A 26,828-nucleotide genomic window follows, 5' to 3' on the forward strand; every position below is an offset into this window, starting at 1 on the left:
AAACAAACCCACTTCCCGTTGCCTGTGGTCTGATACATTTTAATGCCTCCTAAATTCTTTGCCTGCTAGATATTTAATCCTGCTTCCATAGTTATGTCAAGGCAACCCTCTATTGGTCTTACAGAAGCAGAAATCCCATTCATGGCTTTGTTTGGCACAGTAAAGCAAAGGCAGGAGTGTCCTCGTACCTGACTAAAAATGGCAGCATGGAGGGGGTCAACCAGAATTCTTGCTCAGTCTTGCTCAAGTTTTTGATAGCTGCCTCCGATGGCACCAGGACAGTGACATTGGTTCCTGCTGGGATGCTGAAGAGAGATTTCTGTTGTCCAAAGCACAAAAATGAACAAATAAGACATGCCACTGCCGCATCCAATCCACAAAACATAACCAACAGTCATCCTGCTCTTGCATGAAAGGGATGTGCAGAAGGACAGCATATGCTCAGCAGCACAGCAGGCTCACCTGGGCATGGCAGGTAAGCACTGCTGGCAGTCAATGACTGCCACATATGGCTTAGCTATAACAGCTGACATCTCTTTGCCAAGGGAAAACCTCCTGCTTTAAGCCCTTTTTGTACTTCGATTAATCTTCAAACCCATTCAGTCCTATCACAAATCCTTTCTGAACCCTCAACATCAGTTTTGGGGGAAGGAACAAGATTGTTCCTAGCAAAAGCAATGTACGCAGCAGGGCAGGTAAACTAAAGCTCAGTTAGATACTGCACATCATAGCACGCTTCCACAGACTTGCTGCCGTCTGCAGAGTGCCTCTGCTATTGCCACACCAGAGGCAGGGAAGCTGTAACAAGAAAGGAGCTAACACGGAGTCTAACTTCTCAAAGCATGTTCTTCTGAAAAATAGCTATTATAACGCTACCCCTCTTTCTTTCCCTTCTGTGATATTTTACGAGGGCCAGGAGTTACAGATGATACAGCCTTGAAAATTAAGTGTAACGCAGCCCCAGATTCCTCCTGTGCTAGAAAAACAGCCCCCAAAACACTAAGAATCCACACTCTCTCATAACCTCCAGAGCTTTTCTACATGCCTGTTCTGTAATGATTTGTCCTTTGCTGTTGTTTGGGTACTCTCTAATGAAGAGAATAAATGGAGCTTCTCTTCCTCTAACAGCAGTGCTCATAGCGACTTCACTTCTGCAGAACTTACCCCTGCAAGCATCCCATGGCTGTCCTTACCTTAACCCAGTCGTAAAAGCCTGCAAAGTGGGAATTCCGGGCCAGCTCCTTCCAAATAGAAACAACACAAAGGTTACCCCTGCTGAGCGCTGCGGCTGTGGGTCTGGGAGACCCAGGGTGGGGGAAAGGAGCCCTCTGCAATACTAGATCGGGCAGTAATGACTTCCCCTCTCACCTCACAACCATTACCTGCACAATGTATTGTGGGGTGGGACAGGCACCCCGAAAGCCAAACTTCAGCCAGTAAAAAACCATATTCCCAAACCAACAAACTCTTTTCAACTCATCTGCAGTTGCTCGTGTTTACCAGGGACAGGGATTGAATCCTCAATGACCTTTGATATTTCTAATGATGGAAAACGGGCATAGCAGCTCTGACCTGACTTCCGAATGACAAGGAATGCACAGGACAGACCGGGGTGAAGCAACTTAGAGATTACTGACAACGATTTCACTGGCAATAAATGGCCTTGCCGTCAGTTCTGTCCCCGTGGCCCTGGGACACACTTGTGGTGCCAGGCTAATGCTGGAAAAAGGAGTCACCTCAGGTAACAGAGAAAAGGAAAGCGAGAGCAGAGCCATTTCTCTCCGACCTCAAGGAGACCTCGGACATTTGCTTTTTACTCACTTTTAGAATGTCTCCATAGCATGCCATACCATCCCCAACATAGCCCTCAGGGCAAGTGCAGGATCTCTCTCCTCCTCCAAGGGGTACACACATCGCCTGCAAACACAAGGAAAGGGAAAGTTAGAGAGCAAACACCTATCATGCAGTGTTACACCTATCTAGGAGCTGAATTCTGACCTGCCATGGCGTTGGCTAGAGAAGCACAAATAAGCACCTTTCTCCTGTTGCCTTCATGATGGCACTGAATTTATACCTCATGCAGCTAAGCCTAGGTGATAGCTTTGGTTGTGTGAACTCACAAAACTTAGAGGATCCATCTTTATAAAACCTCAGCTTGCCAGTAAGAGGACATAACATCAAATCCTGCAACTCTCTAATGCCACGGCTGCAAAAACTCTGTCAGGGAGCACAGGAACCTCCACTCTCATGCCAGCCTGCGACAGCTCTTCAGCTACTCACCAAGTCATGGCAGCCACCATTGTCCATGAGGCATGGGTTGATTGCATCGCAGTTGTAGCCATCGCCAGCATAACCTCTCTTGCAGACACACTTGCTCTGTAAGAGACATTTCCCTTTTAGAGACATATCAGAGAACCCTCATTTGCTACCCAAAAAAGGACTAAGGTACCAAAACCTAGTCCTAATTTATTTTCCAAAGTTTTCTTCCTGGTCCCTAAAGACCTGGAAATGCAGAGGTACTTCCTTAGCATAGCATCATTCTCTATTGCAGCACACGCTGCCTGGTTACTCAAATGCATTGATCCCTTGCACTGCTTGGTTGTTGCAGGGTGACTTAAGGATAATGGTTTCCATCTTTATTTCCAGCCTTTCAGAAAACAACACAGGTTTTTGAATGGCAGAAAGAGGAGCTAATCCCCAAGCTCCCAACTTTCAAGACAGCTAGGAGACCACTTGCACATATCACTTCACTAAAATCTGCTGAAGGTTTGGCCCCTTTTTCTCAGCACATTGTCCAATGCTCCCTTTGCTCAGTGAGGAGAAGCACTTTGAGAAGCAGCACCCTGAGAAGCCACCTCTCCTATCTCAAGACGCCCAGTTCCTGGACCAGCTGCCTCCATGGACTATCTGAACAGTATTCAGATGCTTTTCAGTATCTTTTAGCATCACCTAGAGACAACGCTGTGATCTGGGAATAACAGGGACACAGCAACAGGTGCCTTACACCAAGCCATACTATGGACCATAGTCTCCTCCCTTTGCTGCATTGAAGTTTCAGAGTAGAGCAGCAGCCTCAAACACATCAGTGCATCTCACCACACGCAAGCACACCGTATGGTTTTAGCTGCAGCCAGCGACTCTGGCAGCAGACACAGGCTTTGCTGCTGATCAGCCCAATTTACACCTCTGGTAACCTAAGGCCATCTCAGAGCAGCTTAGGACATGTTAAGTCCCCCATCAGACTGCTCAGCATTGCTCATACCTGGCCAGGGCCGATATAGACGCAGTCAGCGTTGATGTGGCAGTTGCCTCTGCTCTCCAGCACGCAGTTGTTTATAGCCACACAGGCCTTCCCGTCCCCAGTCCAGCCCGTGTTGCACTGGCAGGTGGCAGTGCCAGGGCCTGTACTGGTGCACAGGGCCTCCAGGAGAAGAGAGAGAAAAAGGGTTACGCTCTGCAAGAAGGAAGACGGCGCCGTGCAAATACAGCAACAAATAAACCTCCATCAGACTGTGGAGGATTTTCCAATGACCAACTCTGAGTCCAGCACTGGGAGGTGGAAGCATCTTCTCCAAAAAAAGTCATAGACAATTTCATAATAAAGTCACTCTGGAAACATTCTGTGTTTTCACAGAGGTACACGCTTGTGCCTAGGGCGGCTCAGAACATCCAGGGCATTCCTTACCGTCCTCTACAGCTCTTCCATTACATAGATTACATAGATGCTCCCTAAAGAGGAGGAGAGCACAATCGCCTGCCTGTACATGCAGGATGAAATCCATGATGGAGGGGAGATACCCCCCTGGAAAGACCTAATTTGAACCCAGGGCCACCCTATTTCCTTCCACATGGAAGTGTGTTCCTCTCACTGAGACATCTGACCACTTGGCAGTCATTACCATCATAAAGCACCACGATTTTTACTAAGGATAATAATGTAGTGTTGATGGGTACTAGAAACATAACTTGGAGTTCACAGTTAAGTTACAGCCTGAACAGAGCAACAACAAAAATAACCCACATTTGAAGAGCTTGAAGGGAGGGTAAGCACAAACCACAAATTATCTGTACAGCCAATCTCTGTACCTGCCAACATATCTGGTGCAAACCAGTCAAACTCCCACTGAGTGTTGCATTTTGGCACCAATCTAAATGACTGACATCCTTATGACGGCTGTGTCCCGGTATCTTTCGTTCCACCTCATCTTGCAGACAGGGAAAGTTAGCACAGAAAATCTCTTAACAGTCCCTGGAGTCCTGGATCCCTGCTCTGATTGATAGGAGCTGCTGCTCCATGCTCTGATAGTCCAACCCCACTTACGTTCTGTGAACAGCCTCCTTTTTCCGGCTGGCTGCACAAGTCAATGGGCTGGCAGGAAAACCCATCACCTTCATAGCCATCCATGCAGATGCACCTTGAAAGCAGAAGCACAAAAGGGACACAGATAGAGCAGCCCTTCTAAAAGCCAGCAAAAAGGCAGTTTGAGCCTCTCAAGAAAGCAAAAACCTGCCTTTGACTCCTAGCAGGTTGGCTGCATTACTCAAACAGGTAAGCGGACACACATACACAATTAGAGAGCTGGCAGCCTCCCAGCTGCTGCGTACCTGCACAATGAAAATCACACCTGACCGTGCATGCCCGAAAGACTGACCTTGCTGTGTCATTGAGGCTGCAGACAGCGTTCTGGTGGCAGTACTGGGACAGACCACTTGGGCCACAGTTCTTGGATGTCTTGTCACAGAATTTCCCGGTATAGCCTTCCTTACAGGACCAGGACTGACACACACCACCGCTGCCAGGCCTGTTGTCACAGACGCCATGGACACAGCCACAATCTGTCAAGTACACAGAAGTAAGATCAGTAACCACAAGAACTCCAGAACCCACCACAGTGGCGGCGTCTTGTGGACATCCAACTTCGCTTCACAACCTCTTGTGACTGTAACAAGCAATCATCCCGTTTGTGCTTGACAGATAGATGTCTGCTGAGAGACACCCATCATAACTCAAAGCTTGGCTAGGGATGCTCTGCCTGGCTCCATGTTTTTTACAGGCTGTAAGGACAGGATCAAATTTAGGGTATCAAACTCAAGGTCATTGTCAACTGTCTTTTCTTTCCTAGCAGGAGAGATCTAAAAGCAAAATCCCAAACCTAAATTTGGCTGATGTTTCCAAGACCCCCATCACCACTGTCATATCGGCCACGTTTTCTCTACTGTTGTTTGAAGAGACATCCATGATGACACTTCCAACACTCATTTTGTGATGCTGGCCTTGCCAGAAGGGAATCCAGGATACACGAACTTGCACTATATCCTTGCCTTACATCTTCCCCTAGTCTCTCTTATCAGCATTACCAACCTTCATCACAGTTCTCGCCATGTTTGTGTGGGTTTGAACAGATGTGGCAGGCTATTCCTTTGAAACCTTCAAAGCACTGACAGTTGCCATTCCCTTGTATGCCATCACTGCACTGGAAGGAAAACAACAAGGAAACAAAAGTGATTGAAACTCAGGAAACCAAGGCAAAGCCAAGGTGCTGATACCAAAAGCACTTTCATACTTGCAGTAAAATGCAGGACTTTGAGGAATGGTGGCAGTAATGCAAAACACCAAATAGCCAGAGCCGTCTCCAACAACCAGGACATGACTTATATTAGAGTTTGAGATAGAAAACCCACTAGGCATGGGCCATTCTCCCTGGATCTGCTGCTGCTACCACTGTGGGCTTAGCCCTGGCGCACAAATACTGAATTGTACTTATCTACAGCTATAACCTCTAACCACACCGTCTCAACTGCTCATTGCAACATAGCAGGATCTTTCATACATACACTTCCCCGGCCATAGCATGGACTGGAAAATCCCCCTGGGCATGGCATGCAGTCTGGACCAAAGAATCCTTTGCAGCATCCAGGTTTCTGAAACAAAAGCAGAACTGGTAAGGTATGATGTGACTTCACAAGGATTGCCTGGAGTCATCCTACCCTTATAATTCTGAAACCCTAGTCCTCTCTGCCATGAACTGAAATGGACCATCTCATTTGGCATCTGCGTGTATAAAAGCTCCTGCATTTACAATTACTTTTCAACAATACCCCTCTCTCTGCTCAAAGCTGATTCTTCTCAGAATATATCACTATTTTCTGCACTTTCTCTGACTTGAACAAGTAGGGTCTATGTTTTCTACCAGCTTTTATTTCTCTAATGGTACTGTCCCACTCACTCCTATTTTATCCTTGCTGCATTCCTTTGTAGTGATGTAGCAGTTTTGGATTGCAGGCCTTGCCATGACTGGCCAATGGAATTAAAATCACAAGACAAACAACTGACAGTATATAATGAGATCCCCACAAATCATTCCATATAGTTGGCACTATGAGAGCTCAGGAGCTGCAGACGAACACGAGGTCCATAAACTTGCTAGGAGAGACCTTCCCAAACCATCTGACAACGTTTCATAAACAGGATGCAATCACTTCACAGCTTACAACACTTTCCCTGAGCTCAGCTTCCTTTGGGAGAAATGCTAAAACCAGTGAAAACGTGTGTTATGGTTTAGGGCTCCATTTTATGGCAAACCCAGCCTTCAGCAGGATTTGGATTATTTTCCTCCCTTCCTCAAAAACATCTTCCCCTGTATCGCCCCACACAATAATGTCATCAATGTATTGCAGGTGTTGTGGAGCTTGCCCCTGCTCCAGGGCAGTCTGGATCAGTCCATGGAAGACGGCTCCCACCCCTGTGGATGGCTGTGTTTCCACCCCTGTGGATGGCTGTGTTTCACCCCTGTGGATGGCTGTGTTTCACCCCTGTGGATGGCTGTGTTTCACCCCTGTGGATGGCTGTGTTTCACCCCTGTGGATGGCTGTGTTTCACCCCTGTGGATGGCTGTGTTTCCACCCCTGTGGATGGCTGTGTTTCACCCCTGTGGATAGCTGTGTTTCACCCCTGTGGATGGCTGTGTTTCACCCCTGTGGATGGCTGTGTTTCACCCCTGTGGATGGCTGTGTTTCCACCCCTGTGGATAGCTGTGTTTCACCCCTGTGGATGGCTGCGTTTCACCCCTGTGGATGGCTGTGCTTCACCCCTGTGGCAGTTGATGCCAAGTGTATGGGAAGCCCCTCCAAGTAAAAGCAAACTGTGGCCTGCACTCTGCTGCCAAAGGGATTGAGAAAAATGCACTGGCAGTATCAGCTGTGGCATTCCACTTGGCTGCCTTTGACTCCAGTTCATACTGAAGCTCTAGCATGTCCGGTAGGGCAGCACTCAATGGTGGTGTGACTTCATTCAGGCCAGGATAAGTCTACTGTTACTCCACTCTCCATTAGACTTTCGCACTGGAGCTGTTAAATGGTGAGTGGGTCCTGCTGGTCACTCCTTGGCTCTGCAGTCTATGGATCAGCTGGTGGATGGGAATCGGGGAGTCTCGGTGCGATATTGCCCCCAGTGTGCTGTTGTGGTCGTGACTGGCACTTCTTCTTCAACCTTCAGCATCCCCACAACAGAACCATAGAATCATAGAACAGTCAGGGTTGGAAAGGACCTTAAGATCCTCCAGTTCCAACCCCACTGACATGGGCAGGGACACCTCACACTAAACCATCTCACCCAAGGCTCTGTCCAACCTGACCTTGAACACCACCAGTGATGGAGCATTCACAACCTCCCTGGGCAACCCATTCCAGTGCCTCACCACTCTCACAGCAAAGAATTTATTCCTTATATCCAATCTAAACTTCCCCTGTTTAAGTTTTAACCCATTACCCCTTGTCCTGTCACTGCAGTCCCTAGTGAAGAGTCCCTCTCCAGCATCCTTGTAGGCCCCAAAGAAGGATTCTCTGAGAGACCAGGCAAGGTGGACAGCTGCTCAATTTCCTCAGTCTCCAAAGCAGCAATACCAAAAGCCCATTGGTACCCTTTTGAGTCTTTGAAGCACCCTCTCCTGAGGTAGCCTATGCCAAGGATGCATGGAGCCTCCGGACCAGTCACAGTGGGGTGCTTTTGCCACTCCTACCCAGCTAGGCTGATTTCAGCCTCCCGTAAAGCCAACTCTTGGGATCCTTCTGTCAACTCCAGAAATAAAAATGGGTTCCACTCCTTGATGACTTGATGGCATCAGGGTACACTGTGCACCGGTATCTACCAGAGCCTTACACTCCTAAGTGACTGATGTGCCAGGCCACCTGATCAACTGAAACCATCCATATAGTGTTTTCAGCACTGTTCTCAGGCTAAAGTGGAAAACAGAGCACTGCGCCAGCTACTAAGAAGGAATAAAATGCCTGTTCCCGCTGAACCCAGGACCACGTGCCACAGCTGACACTGCACCATTTGTCTCAGGGCTCCCTCCAGCTTGGCTGGCCACAGCTGGTGTGCTTTATTTTATTTATTCATCGCACTGGGGTTTAACTGAGCTGCTTTCAACACCTGCAGCAGGTTGGTGCCCTGTGTTCTCCGTTTGCCAGGGACAAAGGAGGGAGCCAGTTCATTTGATGGTCCTGCGGACAGCCCTTTGTGTGGGACAGCTTCCCTTTTGCTCCCATGCAGCCCTCTCTTAGCCCAAGGAGTCAGAGCTCTTCTTGACGAACAGGAATAGCAAAGCTGAGCTCCTTGCAAAGGGAATGTGGCCTTCCATCACACTCACCATGACGGTTTGATTGCAGTACCTGGCACACCCCTTCTTCAGGACATTCAGGCCTTGTGGATCATGGATGTAGACACATTCCTTTGGGGAAAGCGTTGGTTCCTGTACAAACAAAACAAGTCATCAGCACTGTAACCTTCCTCTTTGCTCTTTTTGCTGCAGGGAGCAACTATGCCTATCGCTGAGCTGAGGAAGTTCACAGAGCAGCCAAGGTGAACAAGACACCATCATGGCATGCCTATCATGGAAGAAGGCACATGGCAACTTCCTCTTGCTCCCAGCAGTTCCTGAGTCTGAGCCAAGGTGCTGCCCTTTTGTTCTAATAGTAGTGTCTATAATAAGGGAGAGAGGACGGGAGGGAGAGGAGACAAGAGGGAGAAAAGGGCAGGGGGAGAAAGAGAGGGCAAGAAAGAGGGGAGGAAAGACAAGGGAAAGGAAAGGAAGGAGGGAGGAAGAGTGTGGAGCAGAGTAGCAGGTAAGGGAGAATGAGAGAGTAAGAGAGGGGAGGAAAGAGGAGGGAGGTGAGAGTGACAGGGAAGCAGGTGAGACAGTGACAGAGAGGGGTAAGGACTGCAATAACTTTGGAACGATGCTTAGTGACCTGTCACAGGCAGAATTAGACCCCCGATGATTCTGGCTTCACCTGCCTCAATCAGAGAGGAATATGAAAGAGCAGTGATTTTGCAGAGCTCTACTTAAGGTATTTACACTGCGAGCGTATCAGTAAGTTCTCCTGAGAGTCAGGTCTCTCAGAAGACACCCAGCAGGTAACAGTGGTGAGCACCTCTCTGGCCTTCACATGGGGATTTCCTGGAACTTGCTGTTCTGCTAAACTCAGCATGGGATAATTCAAACACCAGCACACAACCTCCTCCTCCTTACACCTCCTTCAGTGAGCTCCATTGATTGAGCAGACAGGCTTCAGAATGAGAAATAGCAGAGAGCACTTGGTGGGTGACAGCTGGGATGAGAGCTGTGGATATGTGGGCAGTACAAATTCTCCAACAAGCCTCTCTACTGTTTGCCTTCCCTGCTCTCTATTTGAAAGAGGCTTAGGTTAGAAAATGCCTATCAGTACATTTGTATATCATCATGCAGGAAAAAAATCACCAAAATACTTACCATTTCTCTGCTCCCAGGTGGGCAAATGCTGTTGTTGAGGGCCTCACAATCCACACAAGAGCCCTGTTAAGAAAATAAGAAGGGAAAATTCATCTTCTCAAAGGAACCCATTGCCCATGCCAAGAATGCTACAGAGCTACTGCTCCCATTATATACAGAAAAATCATAACATGTATCAGAAACATCTGTAGGAGGGAGTTTCAGCACTCTGAAATGGGCTAAGTTTATCACTTAAATAAGACTACCCCTTTGCCTCAAGGACATGCTTGCACCTGGTTGCAAGATGGTTGCTCTGTGTGTCTATCAGCCACTAGACACTCAGCTATGCTGGGAGACCCTTTGAGCATCCTCAGAGCAGGCCTCACTAAATCAGCCAGTTACATGGACCCTCTGGCTACCAGGGATTAACTGCGTCCCTCCAAATCAGGTACCTCTTGCCTACTCAGAGCCTTATCTTCTTTCTTCAGTAACCTACCAATGATCAAACTGGGGAGCAAGCACCTAAAATAAGGTATACAAAACACAGCATTTATTGCACTGCTATTGAATGACTGCTTCCTGTCCAAACTACAGGACACGAATGCTGACAGCAATGGGAACAAAGCATTGTCAGCTGAGTCAGCAACTATGCTGTGAGGAAGATCATATAAGGCCTTATAAAAAGGTATATACACTCTGAATCAAAGGTAGGATGGGTCAAGGAAAGAACAACAACCTAGAGGGAATGCTGGCCAGGAAAGCGGTACCTAGTGCTAGCAGAAGAAACACTAACAGTGCTGATACTGCCTAAGTTCACATCAGGGAACCTCTTAGAGAGAACATATTTCCTAAATGCAATTTACACATCCTGCTTTTGTCCCTTCAGGCAAGTGAGGGGTCTGTAGCAACCTAGCAACCACTAGTAGGAGAAGAGTAGACGCTGACTCACCGTCACAACTTTATGTTGCTCTTCATTGCATCTGTGAGGCAAAATGGGAATTATGGAAGGCGGGATAAAGATGCCATCCAAGGTATGAATAATACCATTTGATGCCACAATGTCTCGCATATTTATGGGGATCCCCGATTCATCCATCAGAATTCTTCCCTGACACAGAAACACAAACAATTTACCTTCATTTTAGCCCTTTAGACTGTATCAACTACATAAAGCCAGTGCAGGATGCAGATGGTACACATCAACAAGTATAACCAAACAGTGAAGCCTTTTAGTGGAGTCACAGGTTGGGTAAGAATTCAGTGACCTTATTGAAGTGTTTTTTAAGCAGAGGAAGAAGCAGAGGTGGGCTGAAAATGCATTGTTCAGAACCACATCCAAACTTTCTCCTAGCACAGCAGGGTTTCCCCAAACGGGTTTTGATTCATACTTACATCTGCACTGATGTTGATAGTGATTATCTGGTTAGCCATAGTAACAATGTGCGGCATCATTATCAGTTTCTCTACGGTCACCTGAAATAAAACCACAAGGTGACAGTAGCATGAAAAAGCAGGTTTATTTCAGTACAGCTTAATGGATCCTTCCATGATTCCTGCCACTTAAAACACATTCTAAATGGGACTTCAATAGTGTGAGGTGTCCCTGCCCATGGCAGGGGGGTTGGAACTAGATGATCCTAAGGTCCTTTCCAACCCTAACTATTCTGTGATTTACATTTCATTAAATAGCTTAAACACAAGCAATGGGTCAGAGAGAAACCCAGGACTTTGTGTGAATTGCTTGATACCACAAACAATTGGTGGCAGCAGCCTTGGCTTTCATTCCTTGTGAAAGTAACAGTCCAGCACAGCTGAATCACGTCTCACTAATAGTGTCACTTACTGAGACACCTGCAAGTAAGGGCAGACTGATAAGGGGATATTCCAGGACATACTCAATAAAAAAAGAAAGCTCAGTCAGAAGCATAATAGGGAACATCTCTTGACTTAATAAATAAGCTTATTTCTAAAGACAGACAAAATGTAAGCTGTAGGTACTGTACTGAAAAACTTAATGGTTTGGGAAGTGAGCACCATCACTTCCAGGAAACTCGAGAGTTTTATGATGGAGAGCACAAGCTGTGCCTTTTGGCAACCACTTTCATGGTGATCATTTTGCCTCATCAGATCTTGAATCACATCTCTGCTCCTTCAGGGCAAGTCCAAGCCAACCTCTATGCCAAACCACACAGCTGATAGCATGCTGGCCCATAGGATCCCAGTTATCTAGAATTAGAGCTGTCTGCTTTACCGCTGCTGAAGTGTAGATGTGATGTTTCACAAGTTCCTGGAGCTTATTTATGCCCTAAGGAAAGAAGAGAACATGAGAATTAGATACCCCTTCAACGCTCAGGAATAAGAGGAGGCAACTACATTTTCTTTTAACCAAAGACCACATTGCGAATGTGCTATAGCAGTAAATTCACTTGGCGAATAAGTTCCTTCATTTTCCCCTACCCAAAGCCACAGTGAAGACTGCAAGCCAAACATCAGGTCCAAACAACCTGGCTAACAATATTTCTCATTGCAGGCTTCATCAGCATTCACTTTTCATCCAAAGCCTATGGAAACAGACTTGGTTTAGCCATCTCCAGGAAGAACTTTCAGCAATGGTCAGATAACACTGTACAAGCCATTCCAGCACAGCCTAGTGCAACACTGTTAGCTCAGGATGTCTTAAAGCACTACGAGCTCTCACCTCTGTGAAAAGATAAATGAGCCTTCCATCTCTCAGCTTATCCACGCCTTCATTGCTAGGTACAAATACAGTGAAGGGGCCTGGTCCATCCAGTATTGAAGGCAGGCCACAGTTCTGCAAAACCAGCAAAATATTTCATCATGGAGCTAGCAAGAGTTAGTGAGGGGGTCTATCAGGAAGGGAGAGGAAACTCTAAGCAACCTGCTAGAGGCAGAACTATTGAAAAGCAAATGGGTATAAGAGGCGACTGGACACCAAGGGGAGGTATGTGATATAACAGAGGCATAAATGCTACAAAAACATAGCTTGGACAATGAAGCCAGTGGTTTGAATGAAGTGACTACTGGGTGAATGCTCCCTGCGTGCTTTGAACACACACATACATATACAGAGACTACAACTGCATCATTTTTTCCTGAAGAAAAGGAGACTCAAGCCTATAATCATGATTGCAATTAGTGAATTTTGCAAACAGCTAACAGTGACAGAGCTGAAAACAGGCAGGCCAAGACTGCTGTGAGCAAGGCTAGAGAAGCCCCAGATAACTCTGATGGAGGCAAAAAGAAAATCAGTCTGTCCCTAGGGAAAATACTAACTGAATTAATCCTGGGCAGCAGCCTCAAGTGTTTGTAACCTGGAGACTGCTTTTGTTCAGAGATCTACACCCCAAAACCAGGGAGCTACAATCTAGCTTGGCATGAGCAGTCATGAAACCTTCACTCTTTGTCCTGACAGCGATCAAGAACTGAACATGCTTTGGAAAACAAACTCTCCAGGATAGAGAGGAAGGGGGAAAGGGGAAGCAGATGGGAAAGAGGCATGTATGCTTGCTGCCTGTGCCAGGTGCCCTATAGGTGGGAAAACGCTGATCTTGACAACTGCATTTGCTTATGTAGAATACACAAAATAAGGCATGAGACAGAAAAAGGCATTCAGAACAAAAGCTAAAGCACTGAAGTGTATTTAAAAGTCATTCAAAATTCCCCCAAAACCAGCAGCAGGCTTCGCAGCAGCAGCATTGCCAAACCTTCCTGCGGCAGACACAAGTTTGCTTACCTCCAGTATAGTTTCAAATCTACTGAAGATCTCCATTGAAGCAAGGATCTCACCAATGGTTTTCTGCAAGGAGATATAACGAGGTAAATGCCCAGGTAAATCTACACGGACTGAGCCTGCAGTAACTTAAGCACAAACTCCCTCCACTGCACAACAAACCGGATTTTCCAAGGTACCATGCGCTTGAGCAGCCCTATGTTTTCCCATTCCCATCTTCACATTAAATTAAATGAAGAGGCAGCTGCTCACTATCAATAAAACTAAAGATACAGTGCTCCCAGTGCTATACAAATCAGTTCTGGGCTGGCAGGGAGTGGAGTTGCTCTCTCACCTCAAATCTCCCTGTGCTTTGAGGACAAGAGGTCACTGTGCCGCCTGCAAATGAGCACCAATGCTGAGAAAGTGCGTGTGCATACTGCTGCAAGCGCAGAGGAAATAGATGCCTTCCTTTTTGCCATGTTGCCCATGAAGACAAAGGTAACGGGAGGAGCCTCCCTTCAAGTACCAAAACCGGTGAAGAAACTTGCCTGACCTTTATCTGTGGGAACCTGCATGGGGTTTGGCAGAAAGCGCTTCCCGTGGAGCATGCAGAGGGGCAGTGGTCCAAGGAGCACTGGTACAAAGGGATTTGATTCCAAAAATGACTGACGTGAGCACTAGCCTTTATTGCAAAGCCAACATCACAAGGGAAGGAAACATCTGAAGGGGTCCCTCATGAAAGCAGAATTCACTATTCATCCACTGTAAAGGCTTCATTGCAAGGTCTGTATCTGGCTAATATAGTCCTATTAGTGACTTTTAATGCTATACTGACATAATAGTACCTAATGGGTCTGATTAAGAGCTGAAAACAAAATAAATAGCCTTTTCCCTTTAAAAAAAAAGCATCACTGATTCGGAAGTTTAATGGTGAGAACAGGTTATTTTATAAGTGTTCATTCTACTGTGCCATTAAACAAAAGAAATAGGGATGTCTGTGTACCTGTGGGTTTCTGAGGTTGTCAGTGCTGGGTTTTTTCCTTAGGGTGTTCACAATATGCATGATGCCATTGGCTGCTGGTAGGTTTGATCGCAAAACATTGTACAATTCCCCTGGCAGGTCTTGATATCGAAACGACTTGACGTACACATGGATAATAACAAAAGGTTATTTTCTTGTTGTATGCTTGTCTTATCACAATAGATCCATAAAACATTGTTCCCTTCAGGGCTCTCTGCCTGTGAGTCAGCAAGGTGAAGGCACAACCAGAATGAGAATGGTTTAAGTGAGCAAAGGACCTTAAGATCATCTAGTTCCAAGCCCTCTGCCATGGACAAGAATGCCTCACACTAGACCCTGTAGCCCAAGGCTCTGTCCAACCTGGCCTTGAACACCACCAGTGATGGAGCATTCACAACTTCCTTGGGCAACCCATTCCAATGCCTCGCCATGCTCATAGTAAAGAACTTCTTCCTTATATCTAACCTGAACTTCCCCTGTTTAAGCATAAACCCATCACCCCTTGTCCTGTCACTACAGTCCCTTTCTGGCATCCTTCTAGGATCCTTCTACTCTGGAAAAAGTAAATGTAAGGAGTGGCCTTGTGTAAAACAAACATCCCACTTGTACTTGAGTTTGGGCAGTACTTTGATCCTGGGGGATGCTTCTGAGTCTAATTAAAAAAAAAAAACCTAATCTGGGACAATCATTTCTAGAACTGAGTCTGAGTGTGAATGATGCTTGATCCCTGCTCTGGATCACAAAAGGCTGCACTATCAAGTAGCTGCTGCATCAGTCTGTCAAGTACAAAGAGAGAAGCATGGTGACTCCTGGGCACTGAAGTACAGAACTGGGAGGCAATCCTGGAACTACAGCCTTGGCTGCAACTTTTATTGGCTCACAATACCAACAAGGAGTCTTTATAACAAAGCCAAACCAGTCAGGCTCACTGATTTATAAGGAACACATCTGGTCCTTCTATACTGTATACAGCTCTGCACTGAAGCTGGGAGTATGGGGGTGCTCCAAGGGTAACCTACAAACTAAGCCTGGTGCTGGAGCCATAACCCAAGTTCAGCCAAGCACAACTTCCCCATGCTTTTCATTTCACCATGTGCATTCCTTGAACTACTCCTCCCTGCCCTGAACTTCAGTTCACAGCACTGAGGATTCTGGCTGAAACAAAGGAAGGGGAGGGCAGACTTCTCACATCAAAAGACTCTGAGTAAACAAACAGGAAAGAAATGTAAGAAAAGCATTGAGAGCCTCAGTTTGGATTCCCCGGCTCCAAATAGGGCTTTGTCCTTTTGATGCATGCAGGGTGCATGTATTATGACCTAGACCTCAAGGCCAAGGCTGGGTCCTCGGAGAGGAAACATACGGCTCTCCCTTGGCCAGCTGTGAGCATGCATTCAGGAAAAGTGCAGAATGGAGAAAGAGCAGTGGATCCTGGAAAATATGAGTCAATTGGAAAAGGGAAAAAAAGCTTTCCGTATCAGAACAGAATGATGAACAAAGCTTTGCTAGGAAAACGAAGAAAAGTAAAATAGAAAGAGGGTAAAAGGGAAACTGGAAGAGAAAATACTCAGCGTGTGGTTGTGTCTAAGCACACAATCTCCAGGGAGAAGCATTCATTTGGAAGAGAGGTTTTGCTGCCTCTTCCATGTCAGCTACACGAGTACTATAGCTGCCAGCGATGTAGGGAAAAGTTCCCTTCTCCAGAATACATATACAGACCAAGAAAAAACATTCACAAGTCAGGTTCTGTCTCATTAGTTCTCTGCAAGAAAGAAGTGGTTGCTTGGGTGTCTGGTCTTAAATCAACTTGCTTTGGACTCCACAAAGGAGCTGCTTGTTCTGATTGCAGGCAGGCTGATGAGAGAAAGGTTTTCTGGTTATAAAAGCACACCGAGGAAACTATGCTCAAGCTCCACTCTGTCTCACATGAAAACAGGGCTTCAGCTCAGGAGATCCTTTACCTGGCTGCTGAATGTCAGCTGATGCCCTGACAAGGTCCACAGAGTCTTGGTTTTTACCATGTCTTCCATCAAATGCAGACCAGCAACAACATGCATCCTGCACAAACGCTCAGCAGTGGTATCCTATGGGGAATAAAGAGCACAAAGAAAATACATGACACGTTCTTTCAAGAACCTCACCTACCGAAAGAGCCGCAACATTACCTTTCTCCCAGCTAACACAGAAATTCTTGTTTCTGTGCTAGCTCAATACAAGGTTGAGCTTCCCTCCTCGTTTTGGTTTACTGGAGTAACACTGTGGCAAACCTTTTGCTTCTGTTTGTGTACACATTCAAATACAGGGAGACTGATCAAGTGACTTTAGAGGAATCCCCTAGACAGAAACCTCTTGGTCTTGGGCAATTTAGAAGCTATCCTTGCATGCTCCAGATTGTAACACTTGCTAAAGCCCCCATACATAATCTTTGTTTACGATGAACCATATAGGTGGTCTAAGCAACTGAATTTACATTCAGTTTCTTCCTTTGTTTTCTGAGCTTTCCACTTGTCAGTCTTGCTCTCGTTGGAACTGACTCATGTGGGAACAGGTAGACTATGCAGCTCGGCAGCCTTTCCTGATGTATTTTCTATGAACCCAGAGATTACCATGACGGTCTAGGCACAGGGAATGACTTGTGTTAGTGGAAACTGATGTTCAACATGCTAGTAGGGAACAGCTTGTCGGTTAGGAGTTGCTCACTTGCCTCTATGTGAGTATGCAAGTCCCTGCTGCTGCACACATAGCTTTGCTATCAAGCAAAGGAATGATATTTCTAAACCCCTTGGAAATGTCACGTTCAAATGGGGTTGGTCTGTCTGGTTTCTTTTTAAGGCATTTACCTTCTTATATCCAAGTGCTAGCTGTAAGCTAGCTGCCACCTGAAACACAGCTAGCATGCAAGTAAAATCCCTGCTGCATGAGCTGCCTTTGTAGCTCACGGGTGTTGATTTTTAGCTTTGCCCTGGGAAAACGGCTTGGATCCTTTCTCATGCTAATGATGGACAGCCTGGCTGCGGGCTCAGCTGTTCAAAAGCTACTGCAAAAAAGCACCATTTAATTTAAATGGATAAACAAAATAGTTGTATGACCTGCAGGACCTACTTGCTGGTGCCTAGAATTCCCAAACTCCTGTCCTGCCATACTTGCTGTCCCCATTAATAAAAAGAGCTCTTCTCAAGAAGTCGACATCCTACCCACATCTAGAGCCACAGAGCCAAAATCCAAGACTGATGCAAATCTCAGGCCCTTTGGGAAACCCCAACCTCAAATAGTGGAAAGCAACCTCAGATTTTGAGAACAGTTGCACACGGGAGGTTTGACCTTTAAGTGAAGAATGGCCAGAAACGCTTGCACTTCCTGACATTAAAAACCAAACAAACTGTCAATATTGAAGAGAGAGAGAGAGGTGAGGGATGTATCAACCTCTGTGAGACTGCAGCTTAACCAGACAAAGAAGAGTCTTCCCAAGAGATTGCTTCTATAAATACTGCTTTCCCAAATTCCACTCTCGTATCAACCAGTTCTTACAGGCTGCAGAAGTCAGGGAAGAACAGAAAAAAATTGCTGAAATCAAGAAAACTTACATTAAATTCCATTCTATCATGAATGGGAAGCAGGGATGGTACAAAGACTGTGAAAGGTCCGTATTTAGTCAGCAACACTGAGCAACCAGAAACTGCAAAAAGAATGGCAATGTGAAGTAGTCACTTAGCATATGGTTTAACTCCAGCAATAATTATTATTCTTAACACAATTCAATCTACACGTTTTTGGCCCAGTGCAAGTAACTAGTACTTGTTTACAAGGAACCAGGGGCAGTTTCGTATGGCTATCACAGCCCAACTTGGTTGCTATTAGTTTTAAGCACCTACCCACACCATTTCTGAAGGACTGGTGGTGGCTTTGGCTCACTTTGGACCACTGCTGAAATTTGCAGAATATTCATAATTTTGTTTCCACATGCCTACTACTTTATTCTTGGGTCAAGTGCCCTCTGTCTTTCCTTCGGAACAATTAATTTTGGGGTTTGAATAAAGAAATCCTTTACATCAGAATTTATTGAGGCTGAATACTTCTTGACAAGCTGCTATGAGCCCACACCTGTCAGTCCTCACCCAGTCACCAATGGCCCATCAACAAAATCTACATCAACAAAGCTGTAAGGTAGTAAGTCCCACTGCACAGGTGTTAGTAATCTGGAGATCCTCATGTGGCTGTCCATTGCACAAATCATTATGGGAAACATGCAAAAAACCAGTGCTGCCAACACTGATACATAGCAGGGAGGAGTATTCACAAATGCTGAGCTTTGCAACCTATCTCTATGCTCCTATCAAGTTAGTGGAGATAGAGAAGACTGTGCAGAGGATGAGCTGGAGAAGGTATCTAACATAAATATGCTTTGGTCCACAGGGTTCTCATTGTTTCCTTGGATCACAGTGAGGCAAAAAATGAAACTGTGCAGCTATCACTCCCCGCACTTGCAGTACATGGGTTCTAAAACAGTTTTCTGTGCTTTGCAAAGCATTTCCTCACTCAGAAAGTACTAGGGTGCATAGAATAAAGCCTTTTCATCTCTATAATAGCCTCTCATTAAGGCTGCTTAAGAGCTCAGTAAATGTTCTTCCAAGTAGAGGACCCGTGGCACACCAGCCTCAAGCATCACTGCTAGAAAACTCAGTGACAGCTGAAGATTGCTGAGCCTTCACACAGATGCTGCAGGTGGAGGCACAGCAGGGGTTTGACACAAACAGCTCTGAATTACAGCTCCGAGGTAAGCTTTTCTTCTTCTGTAGGTAAGGCACCTTCTTCACCAGAACTGTCAAATACCTGATGCACATCCACAGTGCTCTCTGCAACAGCCTCCTCAGTTCACAGTCTAGAACTGGTTATATGAGTTCAGAGGTGTGATGTGTTTAATTTGTAGCCCATGCTCATACACTGCAAAACAGATCTATTACACTGGAAGGCTTTTAGCCTTTCCAGACGTGCTCATGTTTGCCCCGTTCCCCAAACAAGTTCAAAAGACATTTACCAAACATTTTCCTGGCGACGTTTAATTTCCTAGCAAACCTTCCTCTTGAATTCTGCTGATTTATCTCACCCAAGAGATCTTTATAGCAACTTCTCCCGTCTCCAATCTCCCCTTCTTTACACACACAGCTAAGAGACAAGAATGAAACATAAAAAACCATTACAAAACACTTCACAATGCTTTCAACAGATGTGAGTAGAACAACACGTCAGAGTCTACATTTGAAAGACAAATCCCACCTTTAGGGAGCAGGTAAGAGCTTAGTAACTTCTAAGCTGACAGGAAAAGATGCACACTTCTGGAGTGCAAGCAAATTTGGACTTACCCAAAGAAAATAAAGATGCTGTCTCAGATACAATCAACGTACGGATTGTCTGCTCTAGAGTTAAGGCTGCAGATAGCCACAATACATTTATCAATGTCTCTCTAACTAGATATTCAGTCAGTACTAGTCATTACAGCAGCTGAATATTTGAGGTAATGGTAACGTTTAAAACCCACAAGCTAAGTGAAAATCTAACAAACAGCTCCTGTGTGACCCCTCGGATTCAGCAAGAAGGGCCAGCTCAAGCGCATCAGTTATCTACGGCTCGTCTTGGACTTCACGAGGGCCCCAGGCAGGATAATGACTTTTCCAGAAGAGCTTATCTACATGTGAAAATCTCTGTCCTGATTCACACGCGTTTATAGTCATTACCCAGAGACTGCCCAAGATCACTGGCCGATAACTGTGTTTTTTCCCGTTTGGGTTTTGTCCAAGCATCGGCTCTGCTCTTTCTGAGGCAGGGATGCAAAGACATGCGACACAGGGGAGGCATTTGACATTAGTCCAGCCTCAGAGGGCTGCGTGCCAGCTGCTGGGGAACAGATCTACTAAGGCAGGGACTGTGCTGAACACCGCGTCCTGCACTTTGCTAGCAGATCTTCAGCAAGGGGAAGCCGCCGTGTTTCAGTTCTGGCCTGGAGCACACAATGAGCAAGTGGAAGCCAACAGTTTTAGCAGCACTGGAGAAGGAAGGGTCAAAGAAATGGGACTGCTCTTTCCCTCTTCATCCTCTCAGAGAAGCTCCACCTTTTCTTGGACTGACTCTTTACTTTCAATGGGCTTGTTACAAACAGTCTCTACTCAACAGGTGACTCTGGCCCATTCTCAGTTAGCTCTCAGTTTCTTCAAAATTCAGCTCATGCAAACTCAATTTCCATTCTAGCTTCAGAATAAGCTTTAAACTGGCTTACCTAGGGTTCCCCTGGGAATTAATTTCACATGTGGAAGTCATGTCGCAAAGATACTGCCGGCAATCGTTGGGAAATACAACACACTCGGATGAAGGACTCCTTCTACTCATCCCGGGCCTGCAAATACAAGTTGCCTAAGGGAAGGCAACACAGTGATTATAGAGGTTCATTCATTAGCTTTTACCCAGTCAGCGACCCTACAAAAGAGCTGTCTGGTTTCCCTCTGCAAAATCTAAGGTGAAGAGAGCAGATTTGACCAACACAACGGTGAGCTCATTTGAAGAGCTCACTAACCATATTTCAGACCCTTAGAGGCTGCTGAGGTGCTGCTATTGCCCTTACCTCTCCTGGACGTCTGTAAACACACACTGTAGAGTTCTCTGGGCAGCCTCCATTGTTGTCAACACACGGGTTTATGGGCTGGCAAATCTTCCCATCCCCCTGAAATCCTTCTTTGCAGGTACACTGATACTTCCGTGGTCCAAGAACCTTACATACAGCGAAGGGGGAGCATGGAGAAGCAGCACAAGGATCTTGAGCTGCAATTAAAGAAGTGAGAGTAATCAAATTTGTTTTCAAAACAGCACTTACTGCGGCACAGCAGAATGCAAAAGGCCTGGAAAGAATGGAGTATAAGGGATTGATGCTATTGAGCTTTTTAATTTCACAGGATAATAAAAACAATAAATCAGGAAGTAGACATTTTGATGGGTTTTAACCTGAGGAATTTGGATGACACGTTCTTCACGTTACTTCAGTAACAGAACTGGGGGTGACAGAGGATGCTTGGGTTTATTTCTGATTTTCCATGACATTTGAGGATATACGAAACCACAGTTTTGTTGGCAAAACCTTCAAAAAGCCAGTCAAAACAGAGCTATCCATAGCTAGCTAATCACATGCATCTTACTGATTTTATGTTAACAAAGCCAATTCAGACACTTATATTTGAAATTAGTGAGGAAATCCACAATCACACACCTTATCATTTAAACTGATGCAGACAGCAATATCCCACTGTAACAGTTATTCAGCACATGCTGAGGTGCTGGATGGAACCTGCAACTCTGATCCATTTCCTGCTTTCAGGACCAAGTGAGAGGAAAGCCCAAACTTTAGCCATTAATCTTAGAGGTATTCCTGAAAACCAGGCTCTTAAGTCTCTGCAGTGAAGTAGGCACTGCACTTACATCGATCAGATTCATCCAGAGATGCCAGTGCAGTAAGGCTTTTCCAAATAGGGCACCATTTATGGTCACAGGGAAGCTTCTCACCTTGGCAAGTGCTCCCACTTTTTCTGTAGCCCAGCTTGCAGTCACACATGGCTGTCCCATCCCTTACCACGCACTCGCTGTTGGCCTCACATGTCACGCCTGTGCAAAGGGGAAGCTCTGGAATCACACAGCAAAGAGAGTTTCCTTTTGAGCGTGCTGGAAAACACATCCTACAACGTATCTGGAAACGAAGGCAAATGTGGTTTCCAGAGACACCCAAGCTGACACAAAGGCCAAGGGGTACAAGCAGCATGGAAAGCTCTAAATCACTGCAGCCTGGGTAGTCAGGTCCTGCACAGCCTGGAGAGAAGAGAGGATCTATCTGCTTTTCCAAGAAAGAGCAGAGGCATGAAGAGGTGGTACGTACATCTCGGCCGCTGTCAGAGTGAGGAGCCCACCCCAGCTTTTCCCTCTGTCTAGCTCTCCAGTGCTCAGATCATCTTCCCTCTAACATTCCCAAGCTATTCATTCACACACGCCCCCAGCTCCTTTTGGGACACATGCATCCAAGCACATATCACAGTTTACCTCTAACAGTTCTTCTGCAGTTACCAATATACTTACCTTGGTCACATCTGGGGCCAGTGTAGCCTCCATAGCACGTGCAGCTTCCATTCCCGTTGATGCCGCTGTTGCATTCCCCATGCACACAGTCACAGACTGCAAGGGAAGTCCAGACAAACCTGACCTTCAGCTACAAGGCAGTGGTAGGGCTCCAGGCGTACACTGGCCAACAGCCCTCAGACTTAGCACCCCGATTTATTTCCCAGTAATCCACAGAACCAGGGATTCACAGCAAATGTAGCTACTTGTAAAAGCTGTCTGTGCCACTGAGAGCTTGCAGAGGGCAAACTGCATGTCCTGGGCTCAAGGAGACCAAGTACTGCCCTCTAAGAGCAGCCTTGAAAGCAAGATCTAGGGCAGCTTTTCAGGCAATGTGGTTCAACTTCCCACTCCTCTTCCTGCAGCCAGTGGGGAAGGAGGCAGTGTTATGAGTGACTGCTACACCTGTATCCCAGCGTTGGTGTTGCCATGTGAGCACAACAACAAGATCACACCTCCGTAACAGCCTGGCTAGGAAGAGATAGGAAACTGAGATAGCTCTGGTAAGGGGAGAGACAGATTTACAATAGGAAAAATGGACTGTTTCGAGTGAAAGACTGAGAATCATGCGTCCAGCAGGACAGCGGAGAGGGGCACAAAGAACACCAAGACACCTGCTACTGAGCACCGGCAGCTGGCACCCTCTCCTCCTCTCCAGCAGCCTCCTTCAGGCAACCTTCCCCCTCCCTCCTTCCTTGCTTTCCCTTATTCGTGTGAGGATTTCACCCAGTCTTACCTGACAGACAGTCTGGGCCAAAGTGATTTTCATCTTGACAATCCTGGCAGGCAAACCCACTGTATTGCTCCTAGAAGGGCCCCCAGAGGTCCCAGATGTTAGTTTTTGTCTCACTGCATGATTCCACACATTGTCATAGTGCAGTCTCTCCCCGTTTCTGACTTCTTATGGCAGTCAACACAATACAGTAAAGAAAACTGCTAAATGCTCCAGTAGTACTAGTCAATCCCCATGGCAAAGATCACCACAGTGTAAGCTGACACAGAGAGTGCCAGCAAAACTCTGGTGGGCACTGAGGAAACAATGTCCAAATGGGACAAACGTACAAGAACGTACCAGCTCCCTTCTCTTACCTCTCCGAAAAAGGAGTCTGGAATCCACTAATGCCAATGGGATTTCTGACACTGATTTTACCGGGCCTGGGGACCTTCAGCATGTATTTTAGTTGATATAAGGCATCTTTGAGTTAAATCCAAAATCAACCTTTCTCAAAGAAAGGCCCAAGAGGTAGGATTTTAGCTCACAATGTTATTAATTAAAGATGCTGTAAAAACATGCAATTCATAAGAGAAAGTTTCAAGCCTAACACTGATGCACTAAGCTAAACATTTTAGAAACACGGCACTGTATGGTTCAAACACACAGGGATCTTTTTATGATTATTTCAGCTGCTCAGAGGGTTAAATCCGTGCAGTTTTGTCTTCATTTCCCCCCAGAGATCCTTCCCAACTCCATACCCTCACCACCAGTGTCTTAGTGCTACTGCAGACCACACCAGCCCTCCGGGAAGACCACAGACACAGATGCTGGAATGAAAGAGCATCCTTCATCCAAAGCACCCGCACAGACACCGTACAGCTCCTTCCGACGAAACACATAACCCTCAGAATAAACCAGACACTGACCTTGCAGATGCAGGTCCCATTTTGCTGCATACCATCCAAGCATGTCCCATGGCCATTGCAGGGATTCTGAGAGCCACCTGCACACTCTAGCAGGCAAGAGATAGGCCAGAGAAGGTAAGATTGAACAACCAGCGCCTGCATCCCCCTTTTTATCTCCCCTTCCTCCTGGCATTCCAGTGGTGCAAAGGCAATGGCCTCTTCACCAGCAAAGTCCCTGCCTACGTACCCAGTATCAGTGGCCCAGTGCTGGTGAAGTGGCACCAAGGAGCAATTTGGCTGACAGCTAAGAAAACCTTTTATTGAAAGTCTAAGGAAAAGTCCCAGTGGGAAGTAACTAACTAAATTCAAGCAAAGGGACTGAAGCCTCTTTTGAGGTTGAGCCACTGCTGCTAGCAGCAGTATCAAATATCTGAGGGCTCTTTGGGAACTGAGGACAGACAGGAGCCTGCTTTGCAAAGGTACTGAGGATTTTCAGCTCTCCCTCACTCCATGAAGAGCTGGACTTGTGCTCAGAAAAGCAGTATCCACACATCTTTGGAGTGGGGTACCACCAAATTCTGGGGGCTACTTCTAATGAACATCTGTTTATTCACACCACTTTGTGTGAGAACAGGCCCAAGCACTCAACCAATGTCCCATTTTGTGCAGGACTGGAGAGTGTCGTTTCCATCATCACTCAAAAACTGAGAAGTGTTTAGCTTAGAAAGTCTTGCTTTGGGATTTTTTGAGGCAAGACAAATTCTCTTCCCTTGGCATAAACCAGTGTGGGAGCTTTGGAATGGTTATTTTCACCTTGGATTGGAATTGCTAAGTATTTTCAGTGCCTGAATGGCTGACTAAGTCCAGACTGTACAGGAGCACACATGGCACACGTGCTGCAGACTAGAAGGACACCAGAAAGAAACAGCTTCCTCTTCCTTTGGAAACTTTCTTAAAGAGGAACAAAAACATCCCTTTCCAAAAGCTTATTTTTAAAGAAGAGACAAAAGGAAGTTCTACCAAAGGAGGTTATGTGCTAAATGCAAGAGGATTCAACTCATCTGAAGCAGAGATTCCTTCCCCATTGTATTCTGAACCTCCCGGACAGATAACAGATCTTGTGGGTGTTCAAGGAATGGTGGAAAAAAATCACCTCAATGCATATTTAATGCCTCCTATTAACACTGTTTGATTTATTCAGTAGCCAGAGAATGTCATCAAGAGATGAAAAACTTACCGTAGCACTCGGTACCCCAGAATCCTGGACAGCACTTTTTCTCCTCAATTTCCTTCTTACATATGTGATGGCACCCTGGCTGGGAAAGGGTATTTTCTCCTAACTTGACAGTGTATCTGAAAAAGAGCAATCCAAGATTCACAATTACAACACAAAAGCGAGGTATGCCTGTTGGAGGGTTTCTAAGCAATGACACTGCAGTGTACTGAACTCTGAATGGAAGGAAGGACACTCATTCTCTCTGCCATACATGCACACGAGAGTTTGCACTTGGGTTATGTCTTCTCTAAGGATGCCCATTGGTTTAAGCCTCAAAGATTGGTTCCAAGAAATCTGCCAGGGACTGGACATGAGACAGGACCTTGAGCATCAGGACAGAAAGTTTGGATGCTGGATGCTTAGATAAAGTTAGTATCTCCAGGGTGATTCAACATTGAACTTCACACCCAAAATAACCTCGGAAGAACAAAATCTCTTTGCAGGACTTGTCCCTTTCTGTTGCACTAAAGGTTCCAGGCTGAGATACTGGAAACTTGGATTTAATACCTGTGTAATCGACAGACCCTCTGTTCAATCTTGGACAAACCCCTTAAATCCCCAAAAGAAGCACCTCCTTTTCAACCCTCCATCCATCACCTGTACACACAGGGTAAGCCTTTGGTGGCAGTGTCTCTTGTTCTGCACGTATGCAGCACAGAACTACTCTTGGTCTGCCCAAGCACCACCGTGACAGCAGGTAACACTCAGAAAAGCTGCATACACTCACAGTATTCTTACACTTCATCTTATTTTTGGCACAACATCCTTCCCAAAAGGAACTTGGAAATTGTCTCAATAGCACTGCTGCTTTGGTTGCAATCTGACTCCTGTGTGTGTCGGTGCAAAAACTGCTATAAACTGCAAAACTGCCACGGCTATTTTTAAAGCATCTCGATAGAATAGTGAACCACAGAAAACAGCAGACAATGGAGCTATATATTGAGTTAACATTCACTGCTGTATAGATATGCAAACAATAACCTATAGTGTTTCAGTTTTTAAAAACTTCCTAGGAAATTCAGTTTTCCTTCACCCTTTTCCTATTACAGCCAAGCTTAACAGAATACGAGCAAGGAACACATGAACCAGCAATTGTCATAAAGTGAATTAGGAAGGTAAAAAGTTCAGAGAATTATTGCTGGAAGCTGGAAGGATATACAAGGGGAACTATTATATTATTTTCCTAATAATACACTATGGAATTCTGGATCTGAAACAGGTTTCAATGCTAGCCAGACCTCTGCTAAGTGCTTACAGCAGGATTAGCAAACTCAGGTTGTTTAG

The 26,828-nt window shown here is 45.9% G+C and overlaps 1 protein-coding gene across 3 annotated transcripts in view; it reads right to left on the reverse strand.

Annotated features, from left to right (window-relative positions):
• The window catches only part of STAB1 (stabilin 1), a 65,137-nt gene that overhangs the window by 23,556 nt on the left and 14,753 nt on the right, over nt 1-26,828 (reverse strand). For all 3 annotated transcript variants that reach the window (XM_061458376.1, XM_061458375.1, XM_061458374.1), the window contains exons 4-30: nt 25,506-25,621; nt 24,290-24,375; nt 23,385-23,454; nt 22,610-22,705; nt 22,046-22,162; nt 21,114-21,310; nt 20,772-20,905; nt 19,536-19,663; nt 18,085-18,176; nt 16,462-16,584; nt 14,486-14,620; nt 13,504-13,566; nt 12,448-12,561; nt 12,001-12,054; nt 11,142-11,222; nt 10,699-10,857; nt 9,771-9,833; nt 8,649-8,750; nt 5,836-5,922; nt 5,363-5,474; nt 4,653-4,836; nt 4,322-4,415; nt 3,263-3,421; nt 2,281-2,376; nt 1,822-1,917; nt 1,194-1,241; nt 189-319 (exon numbers count right to left, since the gene is read on the reverse strand). In XM_061458376.1, coding sequence (XP_061314360.1) covers nt 189-319; nt 1,194-1,241; nt 1,822-1,917; nt 2,281-2,376; nt 3,263-3,421; nt 4,322-4,415; nt 4,653-4,836; nt 5,363-5,474; nt 5,836-5,922; nt 8,649-8,750; nt 9,771-9,833; nt 10,699-10,857; nt 11,142-11,222; nt 12,001-12,054; nt 12,448-12,561; nt 13,504-13,566; nt 14,486-14,620; nt 16,462-16,584; nt 18,085-18,176; nt 19,536-19,663; nt 20,772-20,905; nt 21,114-21,310; nt 22,046-22,162; nt 22,610-22,705; nt 23,385-23,454; nt 24,290-24,375; nt 25,506-25,621 — 2,937 coding nt within the window. The remainder of the gene's footprint in view (nt 1-188; nt 320-1,193; nt 1,242-1,821; nt 1,918-2,280; nt 2,377-3,262; nt 3,422-4,321; nt 4,416-4,652; nt 4,837-5,362; nt 5,475-5,835; nt 5,923-8,648; nt 8,751-9,770; nt 9,834-10,698; nt 10,858-11,141; nt 11,223-12,000; nt 12,055-12,447; nt 12,562-13,503; nt 13,567-14,485; nt 14,621-16,461; nt 16,585-18,084; nt 18,177-19,535; nt 19,664-20,771; nt 20,906-21,113; nt 21,311-22,045; nt 22,163-22,609; nt 22,706-23,384; nt 23,455-24,289; nt 24,376-25,505; nt 25,622-26,828) is intronic.

This window comes from Pezoporus flaviventris, unplaced genomic scaffold, assembly GCF_033815535.1.
Source record: "Pezoporus flaviventris isolate CSIRO_AGI_PZ_B2104156 unplaced genomic scaffold, CSIRO_AGI_Pfla_v1 ptg000026l, whole genome shotgun sequence".
NCBI classification, from domain to species: Eukaryota; Metazoa; Chordata; class Aves; order Psittaciformes; family Psittacidae; genus Pezoporus; species Pezoporus flaviventris.